This window comes from Lepisma saccharinum, chromosome 19, assembly GCF_977018435.1.
Source record: "Lepisma saccharinum chromosome 19, izLepSacc3.1, whole genome shotgun sequence".
Taxonomy (NCBI): domain Eukaryota; kingdom Metazoa; phylum Arthropoda; class Insecta; order Zygentoma; family Lepismatidae; genus Lepisma; species Lepisma saccharinum.
In genome coordinates, this window is record NC_139247.1 from 41,889,115 (window position 1) to 41,908,040 (window position 18,926).

General features: G+C 36.4%; 1 protein-coding gene across 3 annotated transcripts; it reads right to left on the minus strand.

Annotated features, from left to right (window-relative positions):
• Window positions 1-1,308: 1,308 nt before the first annotated feature.
• On the minus strand, window positions 1,309-18,548 carry Mlc2 (myosin regulatory light chain 2). 3 transcript variants are annotated; one of them, XM_083140800.1, is made up of 7 exons: window positions 18,390-18,548; window positions 10,194-10,403; window positions 9,185-9,371; window positions 7,633-7,705; window positions 6,084-6,260; window positions 3,610-3,644; window positions 1,309-2,156 (listed from the first exon to the last, which is right to left on the minus strand). In XM_083140800.1, the coding sequence occupies exons 1-5, from the start codon at window positions 18,390-18,392 to the stop codon at window positions 6,089-6,091; spliced, it is 645 nt and encodes a 214-aa protein (XP_082996926.1). In that variant the 5' UTR covers window positions 18,393-18,548; the 3' UTR covers window positions 1,309-2,156; window positions 3,610-3,644; window positions 6,084-6,088. The 3 variants fall into 3 exon arrangements, with proteins under 3 accessions (XP_082996926.1, XP_082996925.1, XP_082996928.1); XM_083140799.1 differs by having other exon boundaries at window positions 1,309-2,161; XM_083140802.1 differs by lacking the exon at window positions 3,610-3,644 and having other exon boundaries at window positions 1,309-2,161.
• Between the last annotated feature and the right edge of the window lie 378 nt (window positions 18,549-18,926).

Below are 18,926 nucleotides of genomic sequence, written 5' to 3' on the forward strand. Positions count from 1 at the left end.
TTTATTCAAGTATTATCATTACTATAAGGGGAGCTTGACTCAGTAGTAACACTGTAGTCAAGTAATCATGCGATCCCGGGCTCGACACTCCTGTGGAGGCACATTGCACAATGATTCGAATCTCACTTTAAACTATAGGCCCAGTCTCGATTAGCCTGTCTGTGCATAAGCTGCACTTAAAACATTGACAAAGTATTTGATTAGAATACACGTTGTTAATTAATCCCTCACAGTGCTGCATGTTGTATCCAGGAAAAGTACAGTAATTCTCGAATGTTGATGACAATGTTTCTTTATTAGCATGTAATGATAATTGGGCATTATCTATTGTCTATTGCTTCTGCTATTTACATGTAATGCCACTTTTTGAGAGAGCACTTCTTCTCTTCTTTAGAAATTGTTCACCTGAAGATGCTCTCGAGAAACGTGGTGTTAGAATAGTAGCAGTCCAGGACAATGGATAATGTCTAATGAACACTGCATGCTGAAAAGTATGGTGTCAAGCATTACGCATGTGTCAATGGATGGGGTTTTGTATTAGATGTTACAGTTTTGATGTCGCTGGCTATTTAATTTGTTTTTCGATACTTTCAGATTCGTCTGTGCATAAAGTAATGCATACTCAACGTAAAAGTAATAGTAGGCAAATTGTCGATCACCATTTTCATTCAAACTGTTTTTCACAATGTAATGATTATGAATTTAAATAAAACGTGAATAAACAGAGGACAACATCTGCTTCGCATCAATAGAGTTTCATTCCACAAAACAACACAGGGTGTAGAACAAAAAAGAACCAAAATAGCGACGAACAATTTGCCTACTATTACCTTTGCTGTTGACTGTACACTATGGTTAAAAAGTTGTACTTTAAATACACTTCTCAGAAATAGTTTGGAATATTGTTACGTTAGACAATAGGTGATAGACACGTGCTTGGAATGGAACAACATATGGTATCTGTCAGATGGACGTTCTCGTCTTTTCGGCGACATAGCCACCGTGCCTATCGCCTATTGCCAAACATAATAACAATTCCAAACTAGTTGTGAGGAGTGTTTTTCAGAATGTAATGAAAAAAGAACCCACAAGCTCATCTGGAATATGTTGAATTCCATTGCTTGGCTTGAAAATACTGATTGATGAATCTTGCACACTCTGGTGAGAGATTTACACAGCGAGGTCATTGGTGCTGGTGTAGCCATCTATTGGAAGTGACACCAGTCGCAATTCAACACGACGTCCAAATCAGATACACAAGGAGCAGCATGGGCGAGTAATACAACGGGGAAACACATTCTCGCGAAATGTTTTTATAAACATTTTATTACTTCTTCTTTTACATAAATCGCATGCAGAGATGGGAGCACCTCCATCTCGCATGCAGCGAACAAACATATCGCCCTCCGGTCATTCAAGGTCCTCAGTCACTCAGTGCACATCACATTGTCAATTCACAAGGAACCTCCCTACGTCATCTTTACAGCTTCCATCTCTAATTTATTTTTCGCCAGAATCTTAAAAGAGAGTCTCTGATGCTTAGTTTTATTTTGAAAAAAACAAAACAAAAAATGCGACTAGTATAGCGATACAAATATGTATGTTTGAAACAACATACAGTTAAAATTGTGAATATATTCTAGCTGCCATTTTGAAGGGCTTCGACGGCCATTTTGAGAAGACAAAAGAAACCAAAAAAATGAAAGCACATTAGAGCTAGAATAGAGAATAATAATTTTGCAGTACTGAGTTCAGAGCAATCATGAGTTTCTTTATTCCTACCACAAGACCTGCAGTAACATACAGATGACAAGAAGACACAAGCTGAGAAGGAAGTTGAATATGACTGAGAGGATAAAGAACACGAATGACAAGAAGAAAGGGAAGATGAGAGTGTAGAACGTGATGGAGGAAGGAACCATGAGAGAAAGTCAGGAAGAAAGTAGGAGAAAGGGGTAGTTATCCTCCCGTTCCCTCTACGCTGTTGTGGACAGCAGCTGTTTAGTTACTCTTCCACAATGTGTAAATGGAAGGGATGCTGTGGGCTTGCACAACTGCCTTTTATCTCCCCAGTTCCTCTTTAAAAGCTCTCTAGATGATATGATTCCTGATAGAAATGGTCCTGATATGATGAAGATGAATTCCTTCTGTCCAACCTACTCTGCAAAGAGAAAAAAAATGACTGTCACCACATGGTTCAAGAGATCAACTAAACATGAGTTACCATATCCATTTACAATCAGTGTGGCTACCTTTAATGTCTGAAACTATTTAAATTCTGTTAATAACTTAATTCTGTTACTCATTGTTGCAACAACAATAACATTTTACTCTCCCCGATGGCGCAGTTGTAGCGTCGCCGCCTTGTAATCAAGGGGTACCGGTTTCGATACCCGGTGGAGGTACATAGTGGTTCGGATTCCACTTTAAACTGTAGAGCCAGTCCCGATTAGCTTTACTGTGCATAAAGTGGACTTAAGAAACACCACTCAACAATAACATTTTACTAAGAAATTAAGTTCACTTTTGGCATGTTTCCCTCTAGCTTTCACCACATCATGTGGCTTCATCAGGAGATAAGACAAGAATAGTGAAAGTTTAAAACATGGGGAGGTAAGTGGGTTAAAAAGGTTAAAATGGTAAAAGACAATGAAGTACCCTGTCACTCTTTCCTACACCATCTCTGACTGACTGACTATTGTTATTGTAAGTTTTTTAAACTTTGACTATTCTTGTCTTATCTCCTGATGAAGCCACATGATGTGGTGAAAACTAGAGGGAAACTGTAAGTACATGCCAAAACTGGATTTCATTACTTATTGAAATAGCATGTGATGTATGTTACGCCTTATCTAAATAACATAATTCAGAAACATTTACCAAACAATAATGAAAAATATCAATAAAAACGAAACTAAAATTGATCAAAACTTAAGAAAAATGTACGAGAATTCTCCTTTCATTAAGTTGCTCGATTTATGTTAAGTCATATAAGCTCTATGAGTAGTGAATTTGTATTTCTCTTTTGGCGAAATTAATAAATATTGACGAAAGGTTTGAAATATGCTATTGAATAAAGCTTTAAAAAATTCTTCCCTTCACTTTTTTCTTAATGAATTATCGTTCACTCTTCATCTCTTTTTATTAACTTTCGATAAAGAAATGTGAATTGTGTGTCGAAACTAACAAAAAGGTGAGTATGTATATCACTTAATCACAGAGTTATGTATCAATGTTTGTGTCAATTATCATCACATGTACAACACTATAAATGGTCATTTGCTTGTAGTGTCAATATTTGGAACAGGCCAAAGGTTAACTTACTGAAATATTGGCACGGAAAACCAAGGACCCAGGTTCGATCTCGAACCTGGGTCCTTGGTTTTCCGTGCCAATATTTCAGTAAGTTTTTCACTTTTCACTTTTCAGTAAGTTATACCTTACAATGTATTCTCGCTCATTTTATCAGATAGATGGATTTAGGCAAAGGAAATGGAACAGCCTCGAACAACATATAAAACAATACTGATATACCAAGTTCTTTCTATCAATATGATGTAACATAAACAATTGTCAACATAAAAACCACACATAAGTACAGACACTTACCATGATTGACTCTGTACTCCAGATGGAATGGGCAGCTGCGAAAGAAGAGGAATACTCTTTAAATATTAGAAATCTTTTGTCTTTGAGAAGTAACTTCAAGCTTATAAATATTAATGGCTTTCTAGTAAACAAACTTAATGGCGTGCAATATTAGATGTGAATTCTATGCTACTTGGTTTTACAGGAAAATACTAACGTAATAATAATAATATGCCTTCCATTATTTTTGTCGTAAATAAAATAGCTTTACATGTTTTAAAAAGTACATTACTTTTGTAAACACGTCTTGAAAATAATTATTGGAATTTAACTACAGATATGCGTACAATCTCACAAACTTTTGAATTTAACAATGTTACGATAATTTTATAAAATATTTACGCTATCTGATGAAACTAGAAATGTTTTGTATTTATATGATGAAATTACAAAATTTATATATTGTAGTTTCTTGGCTTAAAGATCTAACAATGGAAAATGTGCGATATTCCAAATCGTTATCAAATCAGTGTTTGTGTTTAAATAAATTACGGATACAAGAAGATTAGAGAATTTGAAACTTAGTACCTGTGCGTTATGCATTGTTGTTATAAATTTATTAAACCTAAAAGTAATTAAATCCATACTACAAAAAGCAGATGTAATGTCTGTGTTAAAAATAAACTTTAAAAAATATGTATAGTTAAACTCTATATAAGCCTCTAATTAAAATGTACGAATTTGCTGTGATAATTTTGACAATTTAAATACTCGCACTGTGAGTTATTGATGCTGTTATTTTGGATAGTATTATGGTGCTCAAACTTGCATGCAAGATGTTATGTTGTGAGAACACGATGACGTAATGTCTGAAGCAGCACTGAGTAATGTTTATAACTTCGTACATGAACAGACATGTAAAGAAAGTAACATAACGATCATGAATAGCGAAAATGTCACCAATTTATTCTAATGTAAAAAGCCAAAGAATACAAAAACAAGTAGGTCTAAGAACAAAAATTGGAAAAAAAGCAGTTGCTATTCACCTTTTGAATGATAATTTTACTCAATTTAGAGAACAATAGAGCCATTTCGTATAAACGTATCTACTAGTGATTTTAGACTAATCTACCCTAAAATTAGCTGGATGATTAGAGAGGAAGACGTTTCATATCTCGTGCTCATTGTTTTTCCAATGTCTCCCTGCATAGTTTTTTTTAATCTTTCCAAACAAATACGAGAGCAGTATACTTTCTATACTACTTTCTATGATGTAACAGGAATTTCCTCCCAAGTTTTCTGTCCCAAATATTTTAATAAGCATGGCATGACAAAACGCAATCTTGATCTCCGGCTGTATGAAATTAATACTTTAGCAAGTTTTAGACGCAAGAAATAGATTTACCCTCCCCCCTTTTTTATAACAAAAAATAATGCTCAGACCTGTATGTATATATTCTCACAAGGTTTGGATGATGAAACTTTCATTACTAGGGCTCCTTGAATAAAAAAATATAAATCACCTTCCATCTACAAGGCTGGCTTATGTATGGAAATATAGGTTCGAATATAATAGATGATGCCCAGTCGAAATGTTCTCATAGAATACAAAAAAATAATGGTTTGGAGGGTGGTAGTTCTCAAAACGTTTGTTTTGAATTCTTTGGGGAGGTTGTAAACAGTGTTTGGAAGTAAGTTATTTTTTGAGGAAATCTAATTGTAACTAGCTACTTTTAAAAGTGAATAACTGTAACAGAATTACTTCTTGCAATAGAAGTAACATTATCAACAGTTAACGTGAAATTTGTAACGTGGGGAAAGGGCTAAATTTGGCAACTCTGTTTCCAAATATGTGTCCTCTGTTGATGATAAGATGAAAAGATTTTCGTGGAATCTCCAAAGGCAAGGAAGCTAGATTGGAATATGCATATATACAGAGAGTAAATTAAAATGAATGATCATTGAAGCAAACCTGACTCATTGTTCCATCATTATTTGTTGTATAATAATATAAATATACAAAGACTTACGTATGTACCAGAAACATAAATGAAACACACACAAGTCTTCATATATGTATTTTATTATAATTAATGATTATTGAATGTATGTAATTTGTTTGCAAGAAAATTTCCAGCGGAACGTAACTGTAACAAGTTCCAGTAACTGTAACTGAGTTATTTTTAAAAAGTAACTTTCCGAGTACTGAGCACTTTTCTCAGCTCTCTTAGGATTTAATTACTGTGAGTAGAAAGTATAATAATAATATTCTTGTCAGCAGCAATGTTCAGCCTATATGCTGTTCCCCTGCCTAACCGTTAGTACACTGATAACACTCCCGCTTTTCCTAAGTTTTGTTACTAAGAAATTAATTTGATTATGTGCTGCCATCTGTGCCATCATATTAGCATTAGAACGTCAGTTTGCCAGAAAAGCTGTTTTTTGTGGAAATGTCATGCGGGGTCTTCAATTGATGACGACAACGGGCAACTCACCTTGTTTAGGCGGCTTCGCCTTCGCCCTCGCCTTCCTCTTGTGCGCTGGCGGTCAGCATCTCGATGAGCTTCTGGGTGCTGATGAAGCCATTGTCATCGATCTCCATCTGCTCGAAAGCATCGTCGACCTCGTGGGCGGAGAACTTGTCACCGAAGGTCATCAAGGCGGTCCTGAACCTGAAAGACAGAAGAAACACTCAGACTTCTACTCCGGACACTTATCCAAAAATTAAACTTTCTTCTAGTTACTGAACAGCAGTCCAAGAGGAACCTGACCTCATCAGAAACTTACCCCTTTCATACTCTTTGTCCTAGCACACAATGTAGCCATTATGCTCGAGAGAGGTGGCATATATAAATGGCATAAAACAAGAAAACTTTCCATACTTCAACTCTCAAACTCTTGTACAACATTCCTTATTGCATAGGCTATCGAATCAGTTGAACAACGTCTCAAACCAAATATATATCTTCAGCTCATATTCGTCTTTTATCGCCAATCTACAAAAATTGTACATAAGTTATGTTATTGTGAAACTGAGCTCTGTTTTTCTTGGTGCTGCTTTTTGGTTTCGTTTGTACACAAAATAGCTTCTGATGTACTGGAAATTTCAATAAATAAATAAAATAACTGTATTTTATTAACGTGATTTTATAGCCTGATCTACAGTATAATTCGTAAGTCCACCTTCAATACTTCTTGAGATATTAAATTATATTTAAGATTGGTAGTTTATTTCAAATTTCGCGCCGAAATCAGCTCTGGCGTAGAGGCTAAATCTCGCCTAAGATTAAACAAGTATGACGTAATTGACCAAGATCATTTTGAGCAACTGGAAACTTTAATTTTTATCCGTTTGTGAAAATGAATTTATTTCCCCATGTTGGACACCTAGTGCTCTTACGAGGGACTCCCGTCACTACGGTGGGTGGTGCCATCTATCTTGGAACATATTCATTTCCGGACATATGTTCATATGGACGCTTTTTATATTTTCCCTGTCAGGAATCACCTCCTGAAGTTTGTCAGTATTGTTCAGAATCACCCTATAAAAAAGGGAAATTCCTTGACTCACTCCTTGTAAATCCTTTTGTTGTTTTATATTGAAGTTCAATTTTTTTAGGGATATAAGTAAGTATAATTTCCTAAAAAAAATGAAACTTCAATATAAAGCAAAATATGTTCCTAGGAAACCAACGATTAAGAGGAATTTACGCTAACATATCCACCGAATATCGTAATGCTAGTTATATGCGGTAGATTTATTAGTTGGTTCAATCAGAGTGTTAATTCATTAGCAAAGGAAGAGGAAAGGGTCAGATTATGGTTCTTGAATCATCGTACCATTGTAATTAGTAGGCACTTCAAGCTATTTAGTTCATCATCATTCCTTCTCCTCTATCTCCTTGTTTATATTATACTTAGATTTTTTACAGCTCAAATAAAATTTTGAGAAAAGTGAATAAAGAAAGTGATCAAGAGGTTTTTAGTGTAGGAAAAATTACCTTGGTTGTAACTTAATGATAAACAATTAAAATGTGAACTTACTTTTCACTGTCGATCTTGCCACCGTCGTCAAAGGTCTTGAAGGCGTTAATAACAACATCGTCATCATCAGATGCTTGAAAAGAACAAATTATACTCTATAAGGAAAATCCAATGTTGCCACAACCAGAATGCATAATTACCTTTCTAAAGGTGTAAATTCCTCTTTTTCATCAAACTTTTTCCTTCAACTAAGAAAATTTTAAATCGCGATCGAAATCTTTAGTAATTATTGAGTAGTAGGAATAGTAGGTTTGATTCAATGGAGAGCAAGTTGGTGAAAAATATACAAATTATGAAAACTTCCATAAAGATTAGGTTTATACTAGCTGTGATGTTACAATAATTTTATTGTTACTGTTATTGATTTGGTCTTTTAAGTCCACTTTATGCACAATAAGGCTACAATAATTTTAGAAATAGATAATAGATATGGTTCGTTTTTTGATGTACAATCAAAGAAAGTAAAATGTACTTCATACTCTTAATGAGCTTAACTGTAATATCTGAGCAGCAATTTTGTTATATTTCATGGAATTTGTCTTTCGCTTTTCACCTAGAAGTCTGTATTTCCCTGTACCGAGGAACATTCCTCTTTATATTTTGTATTTTTATTGATTTGCTGTTTGCCGTGCATTGTGTCGAGATATCATGCATTTACTTCATCAAATTTCTTCTTACAGTTTTAGTAATGTAAGAATATGCAAGGCGAGATAAAGTTGCTTTCGCCAGAAATTCGTTTTTACATATACAGCTGTCAGAACTTGAACAAATAACAAGTTCATATTGGGTTGGCAATCATGCCAACTTCCACTGTACAATAAAAGATAAAGAAACTGTTGTTCTTTGTTAAAATTTCAGTTATATAACTAATATTTCCAACAATGCCTTCACAACCGAAAATAATAATTATTTTACATTGTGACTATATTGTTAATCTTCTTGCAGTGTTATAGCTTTAAGCCTCACACACACAATTTCTATTATGACTGACTGCCGATGAAAACGTGAGAAATGTGGAAATCTTATAAAATTTGGCTCTTTGTTTCTGAACACCACCACTAATGTAAAAATGATGATACACACTTGAAAAAATTACTTATTCGTGAAAAACCTACATTATTTATTCGTTATTTAACCTGTCTGATTCTTCAAGCTGTATTTACTATTTCTAATATAAAGTTAAAGGTATATTGATTCAAAAATATTCAAATGGAACCTTCACAATGCACCCTCAAATACCACAATTGCAAGTTAAGGAAATAACACTGGTGATAATTCGAAATGATTTATTACTTACCCTATACGCCTTCATGGCGTGGTGCTATGCACAGGGGAACACTTTACCTTTTTTTATTTTTTTTTTATTTTAAACTTACGGTTCAGTAGCTATAGAATGTTAACAATTTTCTCTTCGGATATGTAATGTTAAACATTGTAAAGCTCCTACTCACAGTGTAGTTGAGTAGAGGTTACTAATTTTTCCTTTTTTCTTATACACAAACCCCTTGCGTGATTGAAACACAGTAAATGATTGGTAAAAACAAATAATTACCTCCTGACCCTGACATCCTGTTGGCGAAGAGTGTGAGAAGACAAGTGAAGTTGATTGGTCCAGGGGCCTCGGTCAACATTTCATCCAACTCCTTGTCAGTAGCCATACGGCCAATGGAGTCCCAGGTAGCCCTCAAGTCGTTCTTGCCAATGATACCGTCCTTGTCGGCATCCATAAGCTGGAAGGCCTAGAACAGTAGGAAACATCATTAGTTAACATGGAATCCATATAAGAACATGTCTAATATTGGTTTAAAAATATAATCATAATGTATACAATTAGCACTTGACTTAGGAGTCATACAAGCCAATGAACATGGTTTTGAAGAAGTTGTCAAGAGTTTTGGAAGAAGAAATGAGAAGAAAAGTTAAGTGTTCAGTACTGTTTCACTTATTCTTCATTACAAACAAACAATATATAATATATTACAAAAGGTTCTATAATTTCAACCTAAATATTTTCTAACGCTTTAATATTTCTGACTTATTAATAGTTTCTTTTCAATTTTTTTGATCTTGTCATGCACATTTCTGGTTTTATATATAATTTTGTGAGATATGGTTTTAGAAGTTTCTTATTTCGAATGTTACATACACACGTATATGTTCTTGAGGTTCTTGTTGTAATATTTTTTCAAATAATGTCATTTCATAAGTGTATTTTGCGTTTTCTAAACAAAGCTTTGGAGAAATATTAACTCTGGATTCATTATTGTAATCAAGGGGTCCCTGGTTCGAAACCAGGTGGAGGCACATACTGGTTCGGATGCCACTTTAAACTGTAGATCCAGTCCAGATTAGTCTATCTGTGAATGAAGTGGACTTAAAAAACAAGCTCAGCAATCATAAACAAAGGTTTGCAAAATGCTTCTGGACGTGTGTGTTTGTAATTGTTCCTCCATGCGTTCCATATAAGCACCATTCATTTTTATGGCCGCGAATAGCTAGAGGTGTCAGAAAAATAGTGAATCCACCTCAACAACTGAAAGTAAGCGTCGATCATGTCTCACCTCCTTGAACTCTGCGAGCTGCTTCTGAGAGAACATGGAGAAGACATTGCTACCGGATCGCTTGGCGGCCTTCTTGGATCCTCGAGAGCTGGTGCGGGCTGGTTCGGCTGCGGGTGCTGGTGCTGCTGGTTCGGGGGCGGCTGCTGGTGCTTCGGCTGCTGGTGCCTCTTCCTTTGCTGCCTTCTTCTTCTTCTTCTTTTCCTTATCCGCCTGCGAGGAGAAAAAGTGAATTGTCAGACAAGAGAACATAGGGCACACCGGACCTCTGCTCTACGTCAGCAGTCTAAAAATTCGTCTCCTTTAGAAAAACCGTTGTGATATTTAAAATTCTGAAAACTTAAACGTGTTTAGAATTTCTTCCAGAGCATTCACATGAATTTTCGTATAGTTTGCTTACGCTGTTGTCTAGATATCTGTAATAGGAAATAAGCTTACAGTTAAACGAAATTATGGCACTTATATAGACAACAGAAAGAGTAAGCTACGCCAAAATTCACATGAATGCTTTAGAAGGAATTCTAAAATTTGGAAAAGAAGTATTTTCCTAAAGGAAATGAATTTTTGAAAGTGGCAGGCCATGAAACGAGAACGTACAAACAGGGGAGTAGAATGGTAGAGTGTGATTACTTTCATAACATCTTAAACTGACTGCGCGATTCTAGTTAGCCAGCCTACCAACAGCGTAGTACGTGAGCAAGAGGCTTAGCGATAGGTGGTGGGTTTAGATGACGTCATCGTCTCGCTTGTTGATGTGATGTTCACGAATTATGACTCGCTCCTAACCTGCAAATGCAGAACACCCAGAGATGTTACAAAAGTAACCCCACTCTAACCGTGGAAGTACACAAGTTTCGGTTCGGATAGGGTTATTATACTTTACAGATCTTGCTAATAGAATATAGATCTATATTAGGGATTTCCCCATGACGGATAAATACTTGGGTTTCCAAAGGAAATGGAAAAATATTAAGAAAAGCATGTAAAACTTAATGTAAATATGAAATGAAAAAGTATACTACATTTTAGGCAGACTGTAAGTTTCTAAAGAGAAGAAATACGTGTGTTGTAAATAAAGTAGTGGCAACACTGTCAGGAAAAGGTGATAACACCGTGCATGTGATATCAGGCAGTGAGCAATGTCAGTTTCGGCCCATGTTGATGTGTGGAGTGCCAAAAGTGGTCGATACAGCGAGTGCTGTGGTCTATGTACGACGTTGAAATGAACACCATTTCCTGTACTGCTCTAAAACATGTTTACAAAGGTAGAACATTGATTGTGGATCAAAATCCAGGTTGCCTGTAGAAAAAATGCACGACAATATCAGCAAGACTTGCGTGAAGCCTGTAGCAACAATACCTAGCCGTATCTCATGGTTGCATAATGGGTAAGTGCATTTCTTTAGGAGGTTGCGATGCACCCGTGAGAACAACCTCAACATGAGGAAAACTACATCATGCCGGGTTCACAATTGTGCAACCATCAGTTATTGTTGCTTCAGGCCTCATGCAAGTTTTGATCACATTGTTGCGCATTTTTGCCATGATCAAACCTGGATTTTGATCCACAATCACTGTTCTACCTTTGAAAACATGTTTTAGAGCAGTACAGAAAATGGTGTTCATTTCAACCTCTACGCACACAACAGCACTCGCTGCACCGACCACTTTTGACACTCCACACATCAGCATGGCTCCAACTTGGCATTGCTCACTGCCTGATAGCACATGCACGGTGTCATTACCTTTTCCTGACAGTGTTGCCACTACTTTATTTACAAACCACGTATATAAAAGGTTCAGATTGTCAACTGATTTCTGGAGCAAGTAATGCATGTGTTGAACAGTCGACTAAAGTTTAATTTGTTTTTTCTCTTTCAGAATCACGATGCACGTTTTGTTCTCCAATGAAGTTATATTGAACTGGAGAAACGCATAGACTGGACGCAACAATTCAACTTGGAGAAGTGAGCAGGCACAGCATCTATAAGGTAGCTAGCTATACTTGTTTAGTATATTATGCATAAATCACGCCACATGTTTAAATATGACAATTCTGTATGTTAGGCGAGCGGTCCTTATTGTTTCAAAGAACTCGCTGCCTCCTTATGACCACCGCTTTATTTCTTTCATATGCTAATGCCAACCTTCTTCAAGCTCCAATTCATATTACAGCCTTGAAAGTATTTGACACTTCCTGTTTTGAGCGAATTTGGAAACCGAAAGTCGGTTTGAAACCCGAAAAACTAATTATGAAATACTACTTTTTTTTTCCCTAAAACCTATTTTGACAGCACTACTGCATTATGTAAACTGCCCCGTACCCTTCTCTATAAATATATTATGAAACGTAATATATGCATACTGTTAGAATCTACTGGTCAGTAGAAAGTTTACTAGCAGGAGCAAGTACCCATAAAAAAAGAAGAAATTAAGTAGTTTCATCGGGAAACAAATTTTTCACATGTGACTATCAATAGACACGTGGCATATGAATAATTCTGAAGAAAAGTGAGGAAGTTTGCAGTTCAACTATTTTTTCTGTGATGAAAAGCCTATGTTGATAATTGGTTCTCGCTAAGTCTTGTGACAATAAATAAGCACTATCGTGTATGCTGATCTCCGTGGTGGAGTGGTTAGCACAGCGCACAACGACGCCAGGGGTCCCGGGTTCGAATCCCACCCTGGGCATGGGTGTTCTTCGTGAGTGTCCCTTCATTAATAACATTACTCATCCTCGTCGTCGATATTAGTAAAAAAATGGAAGAAAAACGGCTCTATTAATAAAAATCAGATCTAAGCGAATTGTATAAGACGGTATTGCTCACCGAACCCTGCCTCACAACACCCTCTTTGATATCTCCCACTTGATGAATAACTGAGTTCCGTAATTTAAATATTTTATACATATCAGTATTAAAGATTTTGTTTTGAACTGAAAGTACAGAATTTTGTTTATGTGCTATCATTATTACCTCTGATTTTCACGTTTTCATCGGCAACGATGTATTAGAAAGAAAAGAAAGCAATAGGTTGCAATAGTCCTTTAAATGAAATCCTACATTTTGCAATTATATATTGTTATTTTCTTTACATAATCCGTAAAGAACGATACTCTTTTGTCTTGCTACTGGTTGCTATGGTGATTTTAGTTAAATGGTGAATATAACTTCATGTTAAGTGACATGTGTCGATATCTTTACTTAATATCAAATAATAATGATTGCAACAAGCTGTCCACACTGGAGACAGTTGCAAGGTTATCTGGGATTGACAATGAAACTTACAGCAAAAATAAAGATTACGAACTCTAGTTGAGCAGATGGGTCAAGTTATAAAAAATGTAGGTCTAAACATAATTGCAATATTGCGAATCGTAAACTTCAATTTATAAATTTATTTTACTGGTAGCAGGACGACCATTGAGCATAACTTCCATAAATTCTTCTCCAAGAAGTCGTGTAATGTTTCCAGAGGGGTTTACCGTGTATGGTCACAGCCGTTGTCAGGTAATGACGTAGTCAACAAGACAAAAATAGCCCGGACGGGCGTCTGTATTCAACGCAGAAACACGCAACGTCTCAGACCTGTGCGTTGCCCAATGCTGAGACGGAAATAGCCTCCTCGGAATATTTCCTTTCCCCTGCTGTTGTTCTGGCACACTTATATAGCTGGGCTCTGAATCGGAGTAAAGTCCTCGTTCCACAATTACCCGGGACCTATGTAACTTCAGATGTTTTCTCTTTTAGAGCGAGTTGGGGACAGAAATTGCATCATATGACCCATATCTATGTATCTATTTTAGATAGGCAGAGACAGTATTGAGATATCGATAGGATACTTGATATCGATTGTCGATTCTCGCAAGTCGCACTTTTAGAGACTTTTCATGTTCCCTCTCAGCTTCTTTTTAGCTGTTATATTCATCCAGATCTATGCATTATAGAAATTTTGAGTAGCAAGGGTAGACAAATGACAAAAAGTTGCAGCAATAATTTTTCTATCTGCCCTCATATTTAATATATTTTTTTTAGCATCGGCCTATGTACACACAGAACCAATAACGTGTCTATTGATACAAATATGTTGACTCTAAAGTGTATCAATTACTAACCAACTTTATCTTGAGAAACATAGAGCTCAGATTTACAAGTTAATTCTCCCAAATAAATTTTGATATTATCACAACTTCGTTTAGGCCTCAAGGTCTATAATGAGGTTAATGTATTGTAATCTTCTTTTATACTCTGTACTGTTTAATTATCCTAAAAATAATTTATGTACAAATACTGACGAATTTTTCTTATACGAATAATTTCTTTATGCAGACTTAAGGTTATGACAAGCACATAAATACTTTTAATTGTTACTTTTCAAAAGAAAACATGCTTCATTGTCTAAATAATAATGGTTCTTTCAGACATACAAATAAATATCTGTCGAAGTAAGTGTATGATATTCTGAAATTTAACAGTAAAAACTGTTTATATGTTTGTAGTAGTATTAAGTCGTAGGAAGATTATTTAAAATAATGACAAAAGCAATATGAAAAATATATTTCTCGCTGGAAAATGCATCTTGTTTATAATTTATAACCAGAAGTAATATCCGAAATAAGGCATGAAATAAATTATTGCAACTTTTAATAACTTTTACACAAACGAACTTAGGAAATTATTGGTGGAGGTGTAAGCATCGCCATGTTTACAACGATGACTATTGGAAATATTAGATATATATCTCTTACTTAGTAAAAATATTTTTTGTAACTTTGCAATTCTTATGTAATAATGCGCTACACATATTATGATCGCCATTGACTTAACGTTCACTGCGATGCAAATGTGGAACGTAAATACTTGGTGCGGAGAAAAGTGTTAAAAATTCCATACATATTAAGAAGAATCATGGAAAATGAGCTTTGATACGAATAATAATATTAATATTGCTTTTTTAAAAAGTGACTTTGATACTGAAGATGGTACGTACTTCAAAGTTGCAAGGGTGGAAGACACTCTAAGTACCAGTCTTGAAGAGGAAATGTTTTCTTAAGTTATTTTACAAACGTATTTCCTTAGTGCTTCACTTCTCTCTTTCAGTATTAATTTTCCTATCATTTTATGTCCATTACTATTTTTATTGCTTTGTTCTCATCTATGTTCTATCTTTTGATAGAAAAATAGCTTTCTCCCCCGGTATTCCGTTTGAAACCATGTTCCCTGAACATTTAGATGAAGAGATACTTTGCCCCAGAGCTTGTATGCAACCAACAATGCCTCAATGCAAGCTGGTTGCATACCACGCAGTTGAAGTAGATAACATTCGAATGAGTGTCTTCTTCAATGGGATGCTTGATAAAAGTTGGGACTTGCATCTTTAGGAATAACGACTGTTATTTTGTTGATTCATTCCCTAAGGGGTATCAGGTTCGAGCCCTCCTCCTTTAGGAATAGACTACCTGAATAGAACGAGAACAACTTTACTGCCAAAACGTAGAAGAATAAATTTCTAGATAGTTGTAAAGGATTCAATATTATTCAAGTAACGGGTCCTCCATGGTTTAACGGTTAAGATAAGCGCAGTGGAACAAGGGGTCATCGTTCGAATCCAGGTTAAGATATTTCATTGGTACTTAATTAAGTATCATTAACCCAGAGAGATGATACACGAAGTAAATGACCAAAACGTAAAATAAAAATCTATATGATTCCATCAAGCCATGTGGATTAATCCCTAGGTAACTATTATAGTATATGGTGTTTCACAAATATCTGACAAATTTGATGAGAATGTTGTAGGACCAATAAAACGGGCAGAATAAGTCAATTTGTTCCCTTTCTGTCTAATCGTATTCTCGCCACGAAACGTTTCAGTAAGGTCGGCAAAGGAGATTCAGTGTTTGTAGCACTTCTGCCTAAGATTGCATTCAGGTGAATCCTGAGAGTTATGTGCGTCAGCTGTAAACAGCTGTCTGCTGTGTTGGCACGGATCTCAGGGGTAAGATTGAGAGTGTGGCCTTGAATCTGTGAAATGTGTTGCCAAATTGAAAGCTGGCCAGGAATACATAAAATTTCAATTGATTTTTTATTTACGGTATGTAAAGCATTCATACAAATAATAGTAATTAAATAATACAAATTAGTAAGCTTAACAGGAAAACAGGTGCTATTCACTAACGTTATCTCATCTCTGTATAGTGTGTTGCATAAGTATTACCAGGTAAGCTGTCCATCACCATGTTTATTCATTTTGTTTTACGCAATAAAAGGTTCCAGAATTAAAGAAAAACGCGAAGCAGGAGAAAAACCTATCTCCCTCATCACTAGAACTTCATTTCACAGAAACACGTACGATGAAAGGCAGAGCAATGATTAAAAATAGTTCTGGGAAATTTGCCTTGTAATACTTGTGCATGCCATTATACATCTTTGAGGCTTTAGTGCAAGTTTTGGGGCTACAAATTAATAGCTGCCCTCGTGTAGTTTCGCAAATTACCCCCTTTTTTATTTATTTATTCCTGTTTTATGTAAAAATATCCTTGAAATCACTAATATCTCGATTTTCATAACTCAAAAATTGCAAATGCAAATACTGTATTTCAAGAACTTTAATGTCTTGAACCATTGAACTTAGTGGCAGATCGTACATCTTGATTAGCTTTATGTTATTCAGCGCTTATACTAAAAACGGCCCCTATCAGAAAGGTTGCAGGTTCAAATCCCGTTACTGGTCTTCCCTTTAAAGGTATTTCGTCACCTTTATTTTTCTTAGATGACTAGTGATATTGTATAAATAACAAAGACTACAGCTGTTTCCTTTCATGTTGTAAACACTTATTAGATGTGTGTATGTCGGTGGATGCTTATGCAAATACACGATGTCTCAAAAGTAATAGCGCAAACTGACACAGGTGAAAGTACACGATAATAGAAGCCAAAAGGTCTCAGCAAACATGGGTCTGCAAACGAGCCGTTTTCGAGTTAATCGCGAATGTGCGATTACAAGCCGCCACTGACTTCATTGTTCGTAAACGTCATCCTAGTTGGTAAAATGCTAATAATACAGTAAGAAAAGTTACTCCCACAGTACGATTAAACTGTGTTCTGATTGTATCCATCCTGTTTGATTACAACGCCACCTCTCGGAAAGGTTCTCTTTTGTAAACAAAGAGAAAACCTCGGAACGCGCAAGGAGTAAAGCACTCTGTGTTTACAAAATGCAATCACTGACGGCTTGTAACCACACATTCGCACACATTATTGGCATTTTACAAACAATGAAGTCAGTGGCGGCTTGTAATCACACATTAGCGATTATCTCGAAAACGGCTTGTTTGCAGACCCATGTTTACCGAGACTTTTTTGGTTCTATTATCGTGTACTTTCACCTGTGTCAGTTGGCGCTATTACGTATGAGACACCCTGTAAACATAAGTCATGAATACGGAATATCATTAAAGGCATTAACGAAATTTGGTCTCCCAGATGGCGCAGTGGTATCGTCGTTCCCTTGTAATCAAGGGGTCCCGGGTTCGATACCCTGTGGAGGCACATAGTGGTTCGGATCCCACTTTAAACTGTAGGTCCAATCTCGATTAGCCTTACGAAATTCCACTTTCGGGTGTAAGGGATGACCCTTTCCAAAGACACCCATATGTCAACTTCCTTTCCACGTAGTACACCCTGCATTTTGCAGACTAACGAGGCTCTGGCGTTTGGACTCTCGGCCAATATAATCCTCTGTGGAGCTCGTGTCGTCCCTATATGTTTGTGACTGTTCTTTAATCCATTTAATATTTTTACCATTCATCCTCATCTTCGCGATTAGCCAAAAGTAGCAGAGAAGAGACGTAAAATAAACTAAATCCAATCAAGATTGAAAACGTTTGTTTAAACAAGCACCATCTTCTCATTACACTTATGGCGTCGGTGTTATTTACTGTAGCTTTTCTGCCTCTTTTTCTCGATGATGAGTGACGATATGATTAAATTGATGAAGGGACACTCACAAAGAACACCCATGCCCAGGCTGGGATTCGAACCCGGGCGTCGTAGCGCGCTGTGCTAACCAATCTGCCACGAAGTTCGGCCTCGTCATTAAAGAACAGGCAGGATAATCTTATCTAAAGTATTGAAGCAACAGACAGGTAAAGTGTCTTCAACAATCACGGATCACACCAGAACACAAAGAGACACTCACCATTGTGTTGTTTTGTTACCCGCTAACCAAAGTTGTCCTGCTGGTAGGCACTGAGCAAGCCCACTGAGACTTAATCAGCCAGAGTTAGGCGTAGGTAACCTCACTTCCCAGGATCCTTCGCGCGCACTTCCCCTTCCCCTCCCGCCTCGCAAGAATTCAGGCAGCAAACATTTCCGAACGGCAAGGGAGATTATTTCGGCTACGGAGCTTACGGGCTGAAGTCTAATGCTCGCCTCTGTTTCTCGGGCACAAGCCTTATTTAGGAATCGTCTCGGTAGGCACAATGGCTAAATTCGGGGCAGGGGAACTCCGGAGGAGAGGGGGAGAAACGTTGTAAAGATATGGGGGGAGAGGTTGGTTTCAGAAATAGAGCACAGCCAATACAACTAACTTGTGGGATCGAGTCTGTGCTCTACGTATTGGTTCCAGTTAGCGATCCACTGGCAAATCTTCAAGCACTCTGTTCCAAGTTCCTAGCGGTTTTTGGATTACAAATTTTATACTGATTTGTTACTGCTGAACGAGTGTTATTTTTTC

Bases quoted from the DNA above. Each gene is read 5' to 3' on its own strand.
- Mlc2 (XM_083140802.1), bottom strand. The intron at 7,706-9,184 runs GTAATTATTTGT...GTTCTTTTCAAG, and splicing joins CAGGATGTCAGGGTCAGGAG to CATCTGATGATGACGATGTT. The intron at 6,261-7,632 runs GTAAGTTCACAT...TCTGTCTTTCAG, and splicing joins GGCAAGATCGACAGTGAAAA to GTTCAGGACCGCCTTGATGA.